Genomic DNA, 19,301 nt, shown 5'->3' with positions numbered 1-19,301 from the left:
AGTTTTGACGTAATCCCTCAAATCCTGCATAACGTGAAACTTGATCCAGAATCCAGATCCAGATCACCTCCAAAATTTAATAGGTTCTTCCATGGTCTAATTTGTATCTGTGGTGAAAATTTGGTGAGAATCTATGAAGTAGTTTTGATGTAATCCCTCAAATCCTACATAAAGTGAAACTTGATCCAAAATCCAGATCCAGATCACCTCCAAAATGTAATGGGTTCTTCCATGGTGTAATATGTATATGTGGTGAAAATTTGGTGAGAATCTATGAAGTAGTTTTGATGTAATCCTTCAAACCCTGCATAAAGTGAAACTTGATCCAGAATCCAGATCCAGATCACCTCCAAAATTTAATGGGTTCTTCCATGGTCTAATATGTATCTGTGGTGAAAATTTGGTGAGAATCTATGAAGTAGTTTTGATGTAATCCCTCAAATCCTGCATAAAGTGAAACTTGTTCCAGAATCCAGATCCAGATCACCTCCAAAATTGAATGGGTTCTTCCATGGTGTAATATGTATTTGTGGTGAAAATTTGGTGAGAATCTATGAAGTAGTTTTGATGTAATCCCTCAAATCCTACATAAAGTGAAACTTGATCCAGATCCAGATCACCTCCAAAATTTAATGGGTTATTCCATGGTGTAATATGTATATGTGGTGAAAATTTGGTGAGAATCTATGAAGTAGTTTTGATGTAATCCCTCAAATCCTACATAAAGTGAAACTTGATCCAGATCCAGATCACCTCCAAAATTTAATGGGTTCTTCCATGGTGTAATATGTATATGTGGTGAAAATTTGGTGAGAATCTATGAAGTAGTTTTGATGTAATCCTTCAAATCCTGCATGAAGTAAAACTTGATCCAGAATCCAGATCCAGATCACCTCCAAAATTTAATGGGTTCTTCCATGGTCTAATATGTATCTGTGGTGAAAATTTGGTGAGAATCTATGAAGTAGTTTTGATGTAATCCCTCAAATCCTGCATAAAGTGAAACTTGTTCCAGAATCCAGATCCAGATCACCTCCAAAATTTAATGGGTTCTTCCATGGTGTAATATGTATCTGTGGTGAAAATTTGGTGAGAATCTATGAAGTAGTTTTGATGTAATCCCTCAAATCCTACATAAAGTGAAACTTGATCCAGAACCAGATCACCTCCAAAATTTAATGGGTTCTTCCATGGTGTAATATGTATATGTGGTGAAAATCTGGTGAGAATCTATGAAGTAGTTTTGATGTAACCCTTCAAATCCTGCATAAAGTGAAACTTGATCCTGAATCCATATCCAGATCACCTCCAAAATTGAATGGGTTCTTCCATGGTCTAATATGCATCTGTGGTTAAACTTTTGTGAGAATCTATGAAGTAGTTTTGATGTAATCCTTCAAATCCTGCATAAAGTGAAACTTGATCCAGAATCGAGATCCAGATCACCTCCAAAATTTAATGGGTTCTTCCATGGTGTAATATTTATATGTGGTGAACATTTGGTGAGAATCTATGAAATAGTTTGATGTAATCCCTCAAATCCTACATAAAGTGAAACTTGATCCAGAATTCAAATTTTAGGGGAGTCTTCCATGGTCTAATATGTCTATGTGTTGAAAATTTGGTGAGAAACTGTGAAGTAGTTTTGATGTAATCCCTCAAATCCTACATAAAGTGAAACTTGTTCTAGAGTCCAGATCCAGATCACCTCCAAAATTGAATGGGTTCTTCCATGGTGTAATATGTATATGTGGTGAAAATTTGGTGAGAATCTATGAAGTAGTTTTGATGTAATCCCTCAAATCCTACATAAAGTGAAACTTGATCCAGAATCCAGATCCAGATCACCTCCAAAATTTAATGGGTTATTCCATGGTGTAATATGTATATGTGGTGAAAATTTGGTGAGAATCTATGAAGTAGTTTTGATGTAATCCCTCAAATCCTACATGAAGTGAAACTTGATCCAGAATCCAAATTTTAAGGGAGTCTTCCATGTTGTAATATGTATCTGTGGTGTAAATTTTGAAAATCAGTTATTACCAGCAGCTGAATAGTCGTGCACACTCGTCCAATGTACACAGCTGGCCTGCTGCAGTGGTACAACAGGCGACATCCCACTGATGTAGCGGCTCAATGAGACGCGTGCACGAGTGGACACCTGGGCGGCTGCCCAGAGGACTTGGCTTTTTCCCCATTAGCCCTCTGGGTTGTGACAGTCTGAGCTGGCTCAGCAGGAAAACAATAAGCCTGGACATATTGAAAAGCTTTCACTATCAACGACTCCCAGTGTCTGTTCGGCCCTTTTATAAAAGACTTTTTGGCTTAATAATCTGACCATACGTATGTTTTTGTTGTAGGTATGAACATTTCAGACACTCCACTATTCATATGCAGATGAGCAATTACAGGCCCTCATACTGTTCATCAGACATAATAGCAGCACATTACAGTCACAGTGAGAGACAAAAAAAAGGCATTCAGCAACACAAAACAAAAGCACAGTGCGTGCCAATCAAATCCCCCGTAATGACGTAATGAATCCCCCGAGACAAAAGGGGCAACATTAATGTTCGCGACTTCTGGCAGACTTTAGATAAATTAGCCAAGCAGGAAATGAAACATACCTTTCCATCAAAGACCATTTCATATCCTTCTCTGTCCTTGATCTTGTTATACAGATACTCTGACAGCTCCAGACATTTGTCAATCTGAGCCTCGAAGCCAATGGTGCCCTGTCAGCAAAAATTAGACACAGTTATCAGCGCTGTTGATGATTGTAAATTGCAAGAAATTGTTATTTTTTTGCACAATGTAAGTAGGTGGAAACACTATAAATTTGCATTTGATTCAGTGTTTAGGCACTTTTGCATCAATTATGTGACCCAAAAGAAAACAACATAGAAAAGACCTATAAATAAATAAACTATTAATGAGTTTTAATGTAGAGTAATGAGACCAAATGTATAATTTATTCCAATAAATGAGGAAAATTCTAACAAAAAAACCCCACAACATTCACAAATTTCCAGTCCACGTTAAACCTGCATGTCTTTGGATGTCGGAGAAGGCCGGAGCACCCAGACGGAACCCACGCAGACATGGGGAGAACATGCAAACTCCACACAGAAAGGCCCCAGGTGGGAAGCGATCCCATGACCCTCTTGCTGTGAGGCAACATTGCTAACCACTAAGCCACAGTGCTGCCCCAATAAATAATATACAGCCATATTAATTTTGATAAAGTATTCCTGCGAACTAAATCTGTGGGTACGAGGTGTATTAGATAAGAAACCAACACTTTTATTTATTTTTTTTAACTATATGGATTTGAATGACGTGCGATTAGACCAATCATGCTTGAACCCTTGTGTGCATGCGTGAGTTTTTTCATGCGTGTCGGTGACGTCATTTCCCTGTGGGCAGGCCTTGAGTGAGATGTGGTCCCGCCCTCTCAGCTGAATTCCTTTGTTTCACACGCTGCTCAAGACGGCGCACGTTGCTTTATCAAAATTTTTTGTGGACCTGTGAGGAATATCCGAGTGGACACTATTCGAGAAATTAAGCTGGTTTTCGGTGAAAAGTTTAACGGCTGATGAGAGATTATGGGGTGTTTCTGTCGCTGTAAGGACTTCCCACGGAGCGGGACGTCACGCAGCGCTTCCAGGCGCCGTCGTCGGCCTGTTTCGACCTGAAAACATCCTAATTTAAGGCTTAATTCACCCAGGACGTCGTGAGAGAACAGGGAAGATTTAGAAGAGGCCGGCATGAGGACTTTATGTGGACATTCCACTGTTTAAGGACATTTTGTAATGAAAGACATGTGCGCAAATTCGCCGAGTCGTTTCCGTGACGACTCGACGAATCTGTGTGCGCCGCGACAGGAAAAACACCTTCAAAATTCAGGCGGCTTTTGATGGCTTTCAACAAGTGAGTAACTGAGAAATTGTTTAACAGCTTGGGCATGTTCCAACTTGCCCGTTAAGGTTTCCAACGGAAGTGTTCTTCCTGTCGCAACCCCCCGCGGTCGGGTTCCGGCCCGACATGCGACTCTGCCCGCACGTTCTTTCATTACAAAATGTCCGTTAACAATGGACTGTCCGAATAAACTCCTCATGCCGACTTCTTCTGAAAGTTCTCTGTTCTCTGACGACTTACTGGATCAACAGAGCCTGAAATGTGGAAGTTTTCAACTTGAAACGGCGAGACGCTGCCGCCTCAAAGCGCAGATTGCTGTCAGGCGCCATGGGCCGTCCTTACGGTGACACTACCAGACCAAAATCTCTCATCAGCCGTTAAAATTTTTATCGAAAACCAGCTGAATTTATCGAATGGTGTCCACTCAGTTGTGCCTTACAGTTTTGAAAAAAATTTGATCAAGCAAAGCAGCAGTCTCTGAGCCATTCCTAAACAATGAAAAAATCGACGAGAGGGTGGGCGACTCCTCACTCAAAGACTGCCCACAGGCGAATGACGTAACCGACAGGCGTGAAAAAACTCTTGCATGCCCACAAGGGTTCAAGCATGTCTGATGTAATCACACGTGATTCAAATCCGTATGGTTTTTGAAAAAAATAATAAGGTCGGATACTTTTCTAATAGACCTCGTAATTTGTTCTGTGAATTTGTGCCCTTATTTAATATGGGAGTAATTATTCTATACAACAGTAAGAAACTGTTGTAATAAATTAGAAAATCTGGATTCAAAAGACAAGGACAAACCCAAGTTTCAGAACTTGGGAACTTGGGCTTGTCATTATTGCATTATTTATTTGTTGTTGTTTTTTTGATAATAACCATTCGGTGTTCTGAACTCTGCCAATATCGTCATTGTTGTCAGATTGAATGTTTTCCTCCAAAGTTTATTGTCATCTAAATAAGGCTTTACACCATAAATGTTTGTGTCCCTCACAGCCGCTTCAGAAAAACCTTCAGACTGGACTTTAAAAAAAAACAAAAAAAAAAACAAAAAGCTCCACACTAGAAAAAAATTGTCCTCTAGACTGGACTTTTTTTAAGCTCCACAGTATAAAAAAAAATTGTCTGAAAACAGCTTGACCTCCGCCGTGTTTACACTTGATTTGGGCTTGAATCAACAGGTGCTGTTCTCCTGATGACGTCGCAACAATATGGCCGCGGCTGAGGGCTGAACGGGGCTGAAATAGAGCGCTGGCTTCAGACAGCTGTAGTTTACCCTTCACCTGCACACTTATCATCGATTTTTATTGTTCAGGATTTTTTTTTAAATATCAACATTTCATCATTTTTAGTGATTATTTGTGCACATTTTTTGGTGTCACCTTCACTTTAATGTGGATAAGGGAGGGGAAAGGAGGGAGGTTTGAGGAGGACTGGCCAAGAATAAATCACTGTTATGACCTGAAATGTGGTCCTAGTGTGCCATCTAATGGCAGAAAAAATTATTCATAACGCCTTTATCATTATCAGTCTGATTTTATTCACAGCAATGCCCTTCTATCTTTGAATAAATGCACGGATTCAAATATTTTTGTGCAAAAAAAGCAACCGATCCAAAGTCAAATATCCTGACCTTTGCCCTCCACATGAGCCACAATTTAAAGATGTCCACATGGCGTCCACACTGCAGGGCTTTGTCTCCCGTGTCATAGGAAAGGTCGTAGTGTTTGTCCTGTTGGAACAGGTAGCAAGCGTGCATCTGGTTGCAGCTCTGCATCAAACCCTGGTGGGATAACAACATCTTATGAGACCACCAACAACAAAAAGCCCTGCTCTTTATGTCCAAGCACATGTTGTTCAACAGGACGATGTCTACCTCTTCTCTGACCAGCAGGGCAGAACACTGCAGAGGGACAGACATCATTTTATGTGGATTCCACGTCACTGAATTTGCTCTGCAGTCACACACAAAAAAAACAAAACAACCATCGTTCAGCATTACTTATGTGGCTTTTTAAACTTCTAACCCTCCTCCTCCAAATAAAGCCTTGCTGAATCTTACCGCTCAACTCCATCCAGTTTCCACCGGTGTCTCCTGGACATGAGGAGGCTTCCTCCCCACGCACCCTGACACAGCAAAAACCAAAATATGACTTCAAGGCTTTGGCTATCGATGATTTGTTATTCTAGCAACGGAGAACCTGGTCACAGGATGAATCTAAGAGCTCATATTGGCTGATATTGGCAGTTATTCTAGCTATGCCAGCCTAGTAACGGAGACTCAACCAAAAGAGAGAGAAAAAAACATTTTCCAACATTTCATTTTTATACCATTTCAATAATTTTTGGAAACAGAGGCTTTATGTGAAGGATGGTGCAACAGACAAAAGATGCACTGTGTGCAGCTTCTCCAATCACAGCCACAGAAGCCTGTAACTCCTTCAGAGGTGTCATGGATGTCTTGGTGGCTTCCCTCACTCGGATCCATCTTGTATGATTAACTCAAGGTTTTGAGAGCTGTCTACTCCAAACAAATGTATCATAGTGTTTGTACTTGTTCACGATTTATCCAAATCAAGTCCGAGATATGTTCACTGACTTGAAAATGGTTACGTATCATTCCCCAACTTAAAGAAAACTGGATGTAAAAACAATTTGTCCAATTACTTATGGGCTCTAAAAATACAAGGATTGTGTTGACAGTTTCCATTTGCACTTATTTATTAATTTAATAGTTTTCAATTGCTCCTGTCAGTGTGTAATTGCAGTCTCCCTTTGAGGAATTTTGGCCACAATTTCTATCCAGAATTCAAGATTGAGGAAATCTGGCCAAATTTTTAAAATTGTTAAATAGCAGACAAAATTCGGATTACCTAATACTTCATATGCAATTACACTAGACTGGAACAGATTATTGCTGAATACACCAGAGTACATACAATTTACACGACACGGTTGTTTTTGCACATTTGCAAAACACGACTTCCCATTTTTCCGACACTTTTCCGAAAAGCTAAAACATGACATATTTTTAGAAAACATTCCTGACAGCTCACAGTGTTCTACACAACCCAGTCTTGCAGTTTTTTTTTCCGTGCCCCATCACAAAAATGCCCGATTTTTGCTGTTTATAATCCTCTCCTACTCCTAACTCTAACCATAACCACAGCATCATTGTCTATCCTCCCCAAACCCTAACCATAAATCCTAGACTCCCCTCGTCCCGACCACATCACCCCACATTTCGTGGCCCTGTCACAAAATTAATTTGTGCACCTGTTACAAAAAGCGCCCCATTTTCGTTCCCCCGTCACAAACCCATAAATTAATTTGTAATGCCACCATGAACTGCCGTGAGACTGGCTTGGTTCTACAAGGTGACTTTTATGGACTCCACCAGTTTTTGGACCCCAGTTCAGTATCTGATTTTTTGCACCAAAAACGTAGACAATCGCATATCAAAAATCAGCAATGGCAGATCACCCCAACGGGAAAACCAAGGGCAGGTCATGGATGAGATGCCAATTCAAAGTAATTTGTTAGCTTGGACCCCAGTGGCGAGTTGCTGTACGGCGTGATGATGTGCATGATGCAAAGGACTGTTCCACCCTGCGGCCATTAACATTCTCAGGGGAAATCCTGCATCATTTGCACGTACGTATCATGGGAAAAGTTGCTGCAAATGCCGCAATACTGCAAAGTGAGATGTGCTTTTTCCAGCTCGGCTAGTTGCAAAATGACAGACGAGGCCATTTATGTCTCTTAATAGAGGTGTCAGGACTAAATCACCCTCATTAATGGATAGAGTTCCTTCAGTGAGACGGCCCATAATGGCAAAGTCAGAGCAGGAGATGATTTACAGCCTCTGTTCCACTTTTTCTAATCTTCAGTGTTCGACAGGAAATGGCTAGCTCCTATCTAGGTCAGCTGCAAACAGCAGAGGCGAAACAGACATAATAGATTCATCAAAGCGGCTCCTCCGCTCTGTATTTCAACGCGTATCGTCATTGAAACCCTTCCTTCGGAAACAAGCCACGTGTGTGGGGTCCTAAAGCGGGCGCAAGGAACCATTTCATCCGGAGGCACAATTTATGTTACTTACGTCTACGTGCATCCAGATGTTGTATTTTTTGCAGATGTCAGAAATGGCGATGAGGGGGTCAAAGGCGCCGTACACCGTTGTGCCAGCGGTCGCACTTACAAAGAAAGGAACAAGGCCCTGCACAACAGCAAACATGGTGACAGAAGATGAGGTGAAAGAGTTTCCAAATCCACATCATGTTTCTGTTTTCAAATACAATAAAGTCAGTCCCATATGAAGCAACATACATATCAGTGTTAAAAATTACCTTCTGTTTAGCCTCAAGGATTCTCCTCTCAAGATCAGATGGGTTCAGTTTGCCGCTGTCAAGGAAAAATGAGCAGATTGGTTTAAGGCTGAACTCTGTAATATTTACATTTAATGTTCACGTAAGATTCAAACTGCACCTTTCATCTGCTTTGATGCAGATTACGCTCTCTGTCCCGATACCAAGAGCTGCCGCACCTTTTTTGATTGAGAAATGGCTCTGCGAATGAAGAAGGCAAACAAAAGAGAAGTATAAAACCCGTCGTGATGTCATCCATTACGTTTCTGAAAAGCAGGTTTGATGCTCAGATGGGCAGAATGTAGACGTGCCTGACTCCGCCCAGCTCCCTGCCAACCCATCGATGGGTAAAGAGGTTAAGCATGGGCAAGACCAGCATCACAAAAATGGGACAAAATGAAGCCCGAACACGCCCATCTTGCTTCAAATTACCACCCAGCTAAAGCTAACAAGCTAAGTCACTTGAATTTCGGATGAGTAACTTTTTTTTGCGGTTTGGCCAGTCGTTATAACAGGTGGCTTGGATACAAGTATTAAAAATTGGCAAAGGCTATTCGCCCAACCGTGGGGGAGATAAATATAATCTCTTACCTTATTTGCCCAACCGTGATCGTGTATTTGACACATTTTGTGCATCTAAACTACGTTTTTTTACACCACTTTTTTAAGGCTCTATTGCGGCGTGAAAAGCGGCATATGTCTGACACATTTAACGGCGCCGTCTTTAATTACTGCGAAAAAAAACACCACAATGGATGAAAGCAAACAAACTTCATAAGCATTTTGAACGGAAGCCTGTAACGACGATAAAACAGTTTTTATGAACAAAATGCTGCTTGTTGCCTGTAAGATGGTGTTAGCTTGACACGGTTCCCTGGGTGTGATGAGCCAAACAGAACCGCTTTAGATCACAGCCCCTCCGCGGGCTGCGAACCCTCCCACAGCTGGCGAGAAAATATCCGCCTTTTTCCCCCCGCTTTGAAACCGGAAGTGAACTTACAAGCACACCTATTGGTCTGGTGTATATGCTCGCGTATTTACTTTATTGAACCAACGGTTGGGCGTATAGCCGCTCCGTTAAAAATTACAACCAGCATATAGCCTCTATAACTGTGGTGCCATAAATACAGCTGATGTTGCCAAGCTATCAATACCTGTTAATTACTGCTAGCACTACTAACATACAAAACAAAACAAACCTTCACTCAAAATAAATACTGGAGCACAGATTTCTTACATTGTCTGTTAGTGTCATTAATCATATTATCGCAAATATTTTTAATAAAATGCTCAGAAAGGACAAACACAGTTGAGTTCGCACTAGCTACTGTTAGCGGGCAGCTGGACCTCCCCCACACACACACATACAGCTGTCATGAACAAGCAAACTACAGAGAGAGACCAAACCAGTTTTTTTTTGTACCAGGCTGTTTATTTCTGTTGTAACCTTGGCAGTGGTGGGCACACTTCCGATAATCCGATAACAGATAATTATCAAAGATAATATTTTCATCATCGGACTAATTATCAACCTATGAATTACCGTCCGATAACTTTTAGACCGATAACGTACTAAACTAAGCTGAACAGTGGAAAACATTTTTAAAACTGTTGAGACCTACCTGTTAAAAGTTCCCTTATATTATGTTCTACTCTCTGCAATCAGAAACCACTCAATTGTCTGTAAGCAAAGGAGAACTGGTGACCAAAAAAAAAGTCATTTCCTTTAACACCATACTAATATAATCGCAATGTCACCAAGTCATCCAGAGGCATACATGTTTAACTTATGGTTCAAATTTTAACCACTCATTTTAGACAAGTTATTTAAAATTATTGTCATGTCTGAAGTTTATAAAGTGAAAATATCAGATATATGTTTTTGTTTTAAAGTAATGTGCTAATTTTTAAGGTTTTGTGAGCACATGCTGTGCCAGGCAGCAATGCATTATGGGTAGCATAAAGTAATCTTAGACATTCACGACAGGACAAATGCATTTCAGACACTCTGTTCAGGGTCCACAGATAACAGCATTAAACTCTAGTGCCTAAAACTCTCGTGAATATATTCTCTGGGTTTATAGACGTTAGTGTATTTGCGTTTGTTACATTCCACGCATCTTAAATGTAGCAGACACAGATTATCTGGAATTGTGTTTGACATTTTTTCAAGGCCGCTACTGCCATCTACTGGCCAGGAGTGTTCATGGCAGTATTAAAGGTCTGGGTACATGGCTGCTTTCAAATTGTTGGTATTTTTTTACTTTTTTACTTTTTAATTTTTTTTTTAACTTTTTGCTGTGCTCCAACGCCTAAGGAAGACCTCTAACGGTCGAAACATCGCGACGGAGCACTTTTATCAGCTAACTTTCATTAGCGTAGGCAGGCTAACTAGCTTGCTAATGCTTTCGTTTTTATTTTTTATTTTTATTTTATTTTAGCACCGTTGTCGTGCGTTGCCTGTGCTGCTTCATGGCCTGTTTGGTGCCTTGATTGGGGCACTCCTTCTGCTGAATCACCTCTGGATTATTTGCACATTATTCACTTTGTGTGTTTTTGGGAATCCGCTAGCTTAGCGTAGCTACTAGCTCTTAGCCGATTTAGCATGGCGGCTTCTCCTGTCTCTCCCGCACTTTTCTGCTCTGGGTGTGAAATGTTTAGTTATTCCTCGGCCTCCTTTAGCAGTAACGGTACTTGTAATAAGTGCAGCTTATTCGTAGCTTTGGAGGCCAGGCTGGGCGAAGTGGAGGCTCGGCTCCGCACCGTGGAACATTCTACAGCTAGCCAGGCCCCTGTAGTCGGTGCGGACCAAGGTAGCTTAGCCGCCGTTAGTTCCCCCCTGGCAGATCCCGTGCAGTCGGGAAAGCAGGCTGACTGGGTGACTGTGAGGAGGAAGCGTAGCCCTAAACAGAAGCCCCGTGTACACCGTCAACCCGTTCACATCTCTAACCGTTTTTCCCCACTCGACGACACACCCGCCGAGGATCAAACTCTGGTTATTGGCGACTCTGTTTTGAGAAATGTGAAGTTAGCGACACCAGCAACCATTGTCATTTGTCTTCCGGGGGCCAGAGCAGGCGACATCGAAGGACATTTGAAATTGCTGGCTAAGGCTAAGCGTAAATTTGGTAAGATTGTAATTCACGTCGGCAGTAATGACACTCGGTTACGCCAATCGGAGGTCACTAAAATTAACATTAAATCGGTGTGCAACTTTGCAAAAACAATGTCGGACTCTGTAGTTTTCTCTGGGCCCCTCCCCAATCAGACCGGGAGTGACATGTTTAGCCGCATGTTCTCCTTGAATTGCTGGCTGTCTGAGTGGTGTCCAAAAAAATGAGGTGGGCTTCATTGATAATTGGCAAAGCTTCTGGGGAAAACCTGGTCTTGTTAGGAGAGACGGCATCCATCCCACTTTAGAGGGAGCAGCTCTCATTTCTAGAAATCTGGCCAATTTTTTTGGATCCTCCAAACTGTGACTGTCTAGCGTTGGGACCAGGAGGCAGAGCTGTGGTCTTATACACCTCTCTGCAGCTTCTCTCCCCCTGCCATCCCCTTATTACCCCATCCCCGTAGAGACGGTGCCTGCTCCCAGACTACCAATAACTAGCAAAATCTATTTAAGCATAAAAATTCAAAAAGAAAAAATAATATAGCACCTTCAATTGCACCACAGACTAAAACAGTTAAATGTGGTCTATTAAACATTAGGTCTCTTTCTTCTAAGTCCCTGTTGGTAAATGATATAATAATTGATCAACGTATTGATTTATTCTGCCTAACAGAAACTTGGTTACAGCAGGATGAATATGTTAGTTTAAATGAGTCTACACCCCCGAGTCACACTAACTGTCAGAATGCTCGTAGCACGGGCCGGGGCGGAGGATTAGCAGCAATCTTCCATTCCAGCTTATTAATTAATCAAAAACCTAGACAGAGCTTTAATTCATTTGAAAGCTTGTCTCTTAGTCTTGTCCATCCAAATTGGAAGTCCCAAAAAACAGTTTTATTTGTTATTATCTATCGTCCACCTGGTCGTTACTGTGAGTTTCTCTGTGAATTTTCAGACCTTTTATCTGACTTAGTGCTTAGCTCAGATAAGATAATTATAGTGGGCGATTTTAACATCCACACAGATGCTGAGAATGACAGCCTCAACACTGCATTTAATCTATTATTAGACTCTATCGGCTTTGCTCAAAAAGTAAATGAGTCCACCCACCACTTTAATCATATTTTAGATCTTGTTCTGACTTATGGTATGGAAATAGAAGACTTAACAGTATTCCCTGAAAACTCCCTTCTGTCTGATCATTTTTTAATAACATTTACATTTACCCTGATGGACTACCCTGCAGTGGGGAATAAGTTTCATTACACTAGAAGTCTTTCAGAAAGCGCTGTAACTAGGTTTAAGGATATGATTCCTTCTTTATGTTCTCTAATGTCATATACCAACACAGAGCAGAGTAACTACCTAAACTCTGTAAGGGAGCTAGAGTATCTCGTCAATAGTTTTACATCCTCATTGAAGACAACTTTGGATGCTGTAGCTCCTCTGAAAAAGAGAGCTTTAAATCAGAAGTGTCTGACTCCGTGGTATAACTCACAAACTCGTAGCTTAAAGCAGATAAAGAGAGGAAATGGCGTCTCACTAATTTAGAAGATCTTCACTTAGCCTGGAAAAAGAGTTTGTTGCTCTATAAGAAAGCCCTCCGTGAAGCTAGGACATCTTTCTACTCATCACTAATTGAAGAAAATAAGAACAACCCCAGGTTTCTTTTCAGCACTGTAGCCAGGCTGACAAAGAGTCAGAGCTCTATTGAGCTGAGTATTCCATTAACTTTAACTAGTGATGACTTCATGACTTTCTTTGCTAACAAAATTTTGACTATTAGAGAAAAAATTACTCATAACCATCCCAAAGATGTATCGTTATCTTTGGCTGCTTTCAGTGATGCCGGTATTTGGTTAGACTCTTTCTCTCCGATTGTTCTGTCTGAGTTATTTTCATTAGTTACTTCATCCAAACCATCAACATGCTTATTAGACTCCATTCCTGCCAGGCTGCTCAAGGAAGTCCTACCATTATTTAATGCTTCAATCTTAAATATGATCAATCTATCTTTGTTAGTTGGTTATGTACCACAGGCCTTTAAGGTGGCAGTAATTAAACCATTACTTAAAAAGCCATCACTTGACCCAGCTATCTTAGCTAATTATAGGCCAATCTCCAACCTTCCTTTTCTCTCAAAGATTCTTGAGAGGGTAGTTGTAAAACAGCTAACTGATCACCTGCAGAGGAATGGTCTATTTGAAGAGTTTCAGTCAGGTTTTAGAATTCATCATAGTACAGAAACAGCATTAGTGAAGGTTACAAATGATCTTCTTATGGCTTCGGACAGTGGACTTATCTCTGTGCTTGTTCTGTTGGACCTCAGTGCTGCTTTTGATACTGTTGACCATAAAATTTTATTACAGAGATTAGAGCATGTCATAGGTATTAAAGGCACTGCGCTGCGCTGGTTTGAATCATATTTGTCTAATAGATTACAGTTTGTTCATGTAAATGGGGAATCTTCTTCACAGACTAAAGTTAATTATGGAGTTCCACAAGGTTCTGTGCTAGGACCAATTTTATTCACTTTATACATGCTTCCCTTGGGCAGTATTATTAGACGGTATTGCTTAAATTTTCATTGCTACGCAGATGATACCCAGCTTTATCTATCCATGAAGCCAGAGGATACACACCAATTAGCTAAACTGCAGGATTGTCTTACAGACATAAAGACATGGATGACCTCTAATTTCCTGCTTTTAAACTCAGATAAAACTGAAGTTATTGTACTTGGCCCCACAAATCTTAGAAGCATGGTGTCTTACCAGATCGTTACTCTGGATGGCATTTCCCTGATCTCTAGTAATACTGTGAGAAATCTTGGAGTTATTTTTGATCAGGATATGTCATTCAAAGCGCATATTAAACAAATATGTAGGACTGCCTTTTTGCATTTACGCAATATCTCTAAAATCAGAAAGGTCTTGTCTCAGAGTGATGCTGAAAAACTAATTCATGCATTTATTTCCTCTAGGCTGGACTATTGTAATTCATTATTATCAGGTTGTCCTAAAAGTTCCCTAAAAAGCCTTCAGTTGGTTCAGAATGCTGCAGCTAGAGTACTGACGGGGACTAGCAGGAGAGAGCATATCTCACCCGTGTTGGCCTCTCTTCATTGGCTTCCTGTTAATTCTAGAATAGAATTTAAAATTCTTCTTCTTACTTATAAGGTTTTGAATAATCAGGTCCCATCTTATCTTAGGGACCTCGTAGTACCATATTACCCCATTAGAGCGCTTCGCTCTCAGACTGCGGGCTTACTTGTAGTTCCTAGGGTTTGTAAGAGTAGAATGGGAGGCAGAGCCTTCAGCTTTCAGGCTCCTCTCCTGTGGAACCAGCTCCCAATTCAGATCAGGGAGACAGATACCCTCTCTACTTTTAAGATTAGGCTTAAAACTTTCCTTTTCGCTAAGGCTTATAGTTAGGGCTGGATCGGGTGACCCTGGACCATCCCTTGGTTATGTTGCTTTAGACGTAGACTGTGGGGGGGTTCCCATGATGCACTGTTTCTTTCTTTTTTTGCTCCGTGTGCATCACTCTGCATTTAATCATTAGTGATCGATCTCTGCCCCCCTTCTCGGCATGTCTTTCTCCTGGTTCTTTCCCTCAGCCCCAACCAGTCTCAGCAGAAGACTGCCCCTCCCTGAGCCTGGTTCTGCTGGAGGTTTCTTCCTGTTAAAAGGGAGTTTTTCCTTCCCACTGTGGCCAAGTGCTTGCTCATAGGGGGTCGTTTTGACCGTTGGGGTTTTTCATGGTTATTGTATGGCCTTGCCTTGCAATATGGAGCGCCTTGGGGCAACTGTTTGTTGTGATTTGGCGCTATATAAGAAAAAAGTTGATTGATTGATTGTCCATTGTCCAGGCGCTTTTTGTGTGCATATATGTTAACTTTGTATTCTAAAACTACGGTTAGAAGTAATTCCGACTCCTTATCAGTCCACATGAACGAGGTTGGCGCCATGTTTTTAGTTTTTGTGGAAGTGATGACAAGAGAATAAGGCTCCTGATTGGATAGAATTTTAATCAGTACCGCCACCCAAAGGTTTGGCAGACTAATTACAACACATTTATACGGTTCGATGTGGATGGATTTTTTTTAAACGACGAAGTGTGGATGAAGTTTTTTCCCCAAACTGAAAGGGTAAAATATTCTGTTTTACAAATACTCGACAACGTGTGTACAAGGCCTTATGTCTGTGAAAGGCACTATATAAATACATTTACTTACTTACTAATATTGAGTGCACATTTTACAACATCATAAAAGTTTTAAAGCATGCAATTGGGATGACACTTCCAGGGCTCCATAAAAATGCCTGTTTTTACAAATAAAAATGGAATATTTTACAAAAGCACATTTATCTTTAAACCAACATACGACACACGTCACATTAACGTGTTGGTTTACCTAATGGAGTACTGAACCAATCACTGTTTAGCACTTTTACCCAGAATTCTTTGCGGTCTGTGTTTGTTACAAAACCTCAGAATTTGTGCCTTATTCAACATTAAAAGATATATGTTATATTTTAACTTTGTACAAATGACAGAATTGACATTAATGGAGTTATTCTATCAGTGTTTTCAAAAAACCATAAGTTAGTATGACTTTATTTTTCAAGACCTCCGCCTGACCGGAGTGTTGAAATTGATAGGGAGCTGGCCTTATGACTGCTCTTGGTGTACATCTGTGGTGGGAGCGCTGTTGTAAACAAGAGTTTCCAGCAGGGGCAGAATGTTGAAAGAAAAATGATTATGATTAGCAAACAGCTGATTTCATGGGTGCTCTCAGGATTTGTCTGTGCTGCTTCCTGCAGGGGGCAGCATGGTCAAACATTCTTGCTTATTCTTAAGGTCTTTTACCGCTTTTGATGCTTTCAAAAGCGATCGTGTTAAAAATCAATTTTAGCTCTTTAGTAACTGCAAATGTCTCATAGACAACACCAGAATTTATCGGTTATCGATTATTTGTAACTTCCAATACATTTTTGGGTGGTTTATCGGTTTATCTTTATCAAAGATAACTTTTCAGTTATCTTATTATCTGTTATCGAAGTTAATTTTTTGGTTATCTGTGCCCACCACTGAACCTTGGACATTTTAATATGGGATTCTGTGGGAAGTGAACTGCTTTGGGAGCCAGCTTCAAGTGGCCAATAAAGGAATTCCAAGGATTGGCACGATCATGTTGGTTTTATTTTTCAATTGTTGTCGCAGTAGGAAATGAGAGTGCACACAACAAGCCCATGTTTGAACCAGCTACGTCAGGGGTGGGCAGCGAGAGCCAAGACACTACAGGTTTTCCTTGCAACAAATCACCTCAGCAGGTGGATTGCTGATGAGCTTCTCCCTTGAACATAAACACCTGATCGTCAATGAAATCACCTGCTGAGGCACTTGATCATTAATGAAATCACCTGCTGAGGTGATTGGTAGTAAGGAAAACCTGCAGTGTCTCGACCGTTCATGGCACATGATTGCCAACCCCTGAGCTACGTGCTAACTAGCCAAGCTGGCTTGGAGACCCGTTGTATTGACTGCACTACGACAGCTATCCTACTCACTGAATCTACCCTTATTCCGCTAATCCAGATAACCACATGTGGTTAGGAGTGCGGAATTCAAATTTTAAACCCCTCCCCTACTCACCATAACAAATTAAGCGTTTTGATACTTTGAAACAAATGAACCAGTTCGCTCAGAAAATGGTTCGCTCACTGGGACGGCCTCAAGTAAATAAGATAAAACTTCAAAAGATGATTCAGTGGTTCAAAGTACTTAAAAAAAACTGCTTCAGTTTAAAACATTCAAACACAAACAGGTACACAAACAGGTACAGAACAAGCTGCAGCATCATTAGCGAGCACCAGACCTAGACTGTTATTTGGAAATGTAAGAACAACCTCATGTCCACCTATGTATACAGTGTATCTGGAAAGTATTCACAGCGCTTCACTTTTTTCACATTTTGTTATGTTACAGCCTTATTCTAAAATGGATGATTTTTTTCCCCTCAAACTTCTACACACAATACCCCATAATGACAATGTGATTTTTTTTTTTAAAGATTTTTGCAAAATTATTTTTTAAAAGTACATAGGTATTCACAGACTTTGTCATGAAGCTCAAAATTGAGCTCAGGTGCATTCTGTTTCCACTGATCATCCTTGAGATGTTTCTACAGCTTAATTGGAGTCCACCTGGGGTAAATACAGTTGATTGGACATGATGTGGAAAGGTACACACCTTTCTACTGTTAGATATACAGAAGTGTTCAGAATAATAGTAGTGCTATGTGACTAAAAAGATTAATCCAGGTTTTGAGTATATTTCTTATTGTTACATGGGAAACAAGGTAGCAGTAGATTCAGTAGATTCTCACAAATCCAACAAGACCAAGCATTCATGATATGCACACTCTTAAGGCTATGAAATTGGGCTATTAGTAAAAAAAAATAGAAAAGGGGGTGTTCACAATAATAGTAGCATCTGTTGTTGATGCTACAAACTCAAAACTATTATGTTTTAACTGCTTTTTTAGCAACCCTGTGAATCACTAAACCAGTATTTAGTTGTATAACCACAGTTTTTCATGATTTCTTCACATGTGCGAGGCATTAATTTTGTTGGTTTAGAACCAAGATTTTGCTCGTTTAGTAGTGTGCTTGGGGTCATTGTCTTGTTGAAACACCCATTTCAAGGGCATGTCCTCTTCAGCATAAGGCAACATGACCTCTTCAAGTATTTTGACATATCCAAACTGATCCATGATACCTGGTATGCGATATATAGGCCCAACACCATAGTAGGAGAAACATGCCCATATCATGATGCTTGCTCCACCATGCTTCACTGTCTTCACTGTGAACTGTGGCTTGAATTCAGAGTTTGGGGGTCGTCTCACAAACTGTCTGCGGCCCTTGGACCCAAAAATAACAATTTTACTCTCATCAGTCCACAAAATATTCCTCCATTTCTCTTTAGGCCAGTTGATGTGTTCTTTGGCAAATTGTAACCTCTTCTGCACATGTCTTTTATTTAACAGAGGGACTTTGCGGGGGATTCTTGCAAATAAATTAGCGTCACACAGGCGTCTTCTAACTGTCACAGCACTTACAGGTAACTCCAGACTGTCTTTGCTCATCCTGGAGCTGATCAATGGGTGAGCCTTTGCCATTCTGGTTATTCTTCTATCCATTTTGATGGCTGTTTTCCAATTTCTTCCACGTGTCTCTGGTTTTTTGTCCATTTTAAAGCATTGGAGATCATTGTAGATGAACAGCCTATAATCTTTTTGTTTGTTCCACAAAACTGACGAACTCACTGACTGAATGCCACACTACTATTATTGTGAACACCCCCTTTTCTACTTTTTTTTTTTTACTAATAGCCCAATTTCATAGCCTTAAGAGTGTGCATATCATGAATGCTTGGTCTTGTTGGATTTGTGAGAATCTACTGAATCTACTGGTTCCTTGTTTCCCATGTAACAATAAGAAATATACTCAAAACCTGGATTAATCTTTATAGTCACATAGCACTACTATTATTCTGAACACTACTGTATTTGTGTGTTGAACTATTATTTTGCTATTTTGTTTTCTTTGCTATTTATTTTAGTATTAAGTAATTATTTTACTTAAATGATTGTATGCCTAGTTTGATATACTTTTAGTCTGTTATTTGAATGTGCATGTTGAACTGGGTTGAACTGGTTTTGTTACGCCCATGTTGTGCTTTATAAAAATTGTTTGTGTCCATTGTTCATGGTTCTGAACAGATGGATCTCCTGCATGAGAGACGTTCTTCAGAATCCAGGCCTGTTTTTCCACTGTGACTTTGAATAAATTTAAAAGTGCGAAATAGTTTGCATTTGTACTTTGTGAGGGACAGTA

The 19,301-nt window shown here is 40.4% G+C and overlaps 1 protein-coding gene across 2 annotated transcripts in view; it reads right to left on the bottom strand.

Annotated features, from left to right (window-relative positions):
• The window catches only part of gad2 (glutamate decarboxylase 2), a 103,346-nt gene that overhangs the window by 67,457 nt on the left and 16,588 nt on the right, over positions 1 to 19,301 (bottom strand). For both annotated transcript variants that reach the window (XM_034166371.1, XM_034166379.1), the window contains 7 exons: positions 8,407 to 8,486; positions 8,268 to 8,322; positions 8,021 to 8,137; positions 5,981 to 6,045; positions 5,795 to 5,873; positions 5,552 to 5,701; positions 2,628 to 2,735 (listed from right to left, as the gene is read on the bottom strand). In XM_034166371.1, coding sequence (XP_034022262.1) covers positions 2,628 to 2,735; positions 5,552 to 5,701; positions 5,795 to 5,873; positions 5,981 to 6,045; positions 8,021 to 8,137; positions 8,268 to 8,322; positions 8,407 to 8,486 — 654 coding nt within the window. The remainder of the gene's footprint in view (positions 1 to 2,627; positions 2,736 to 5,551; positions 5,702 to 5,794; positions 5,874 to 5,980; positions 6,046 to 8,020; positions 8,138 to 8,267; positions 8,323 to 8,406; positions 8,487 to 19,301) is intronic.

The sequence above is a fragment of the Thalassophryne amazonica genome, chromosome 1 (genome assembly GCF_902500255.1).
Source record: "Thalassophryne amazonica chromosome 1, fThaAma1.1, whole genome shotgun sequence".
Lineage (NCBI taxonomy): Eukaryota > Metazoa > Chordata > Actinopteri > Batrachoidiformes > Batrachoididae > Thalassophryne > Thalassophryne amazonica.
Note: the sequence above shows the minus strand (reverse complement) of the source record. Positions and strands in the feature narration are given on the sequence as shown.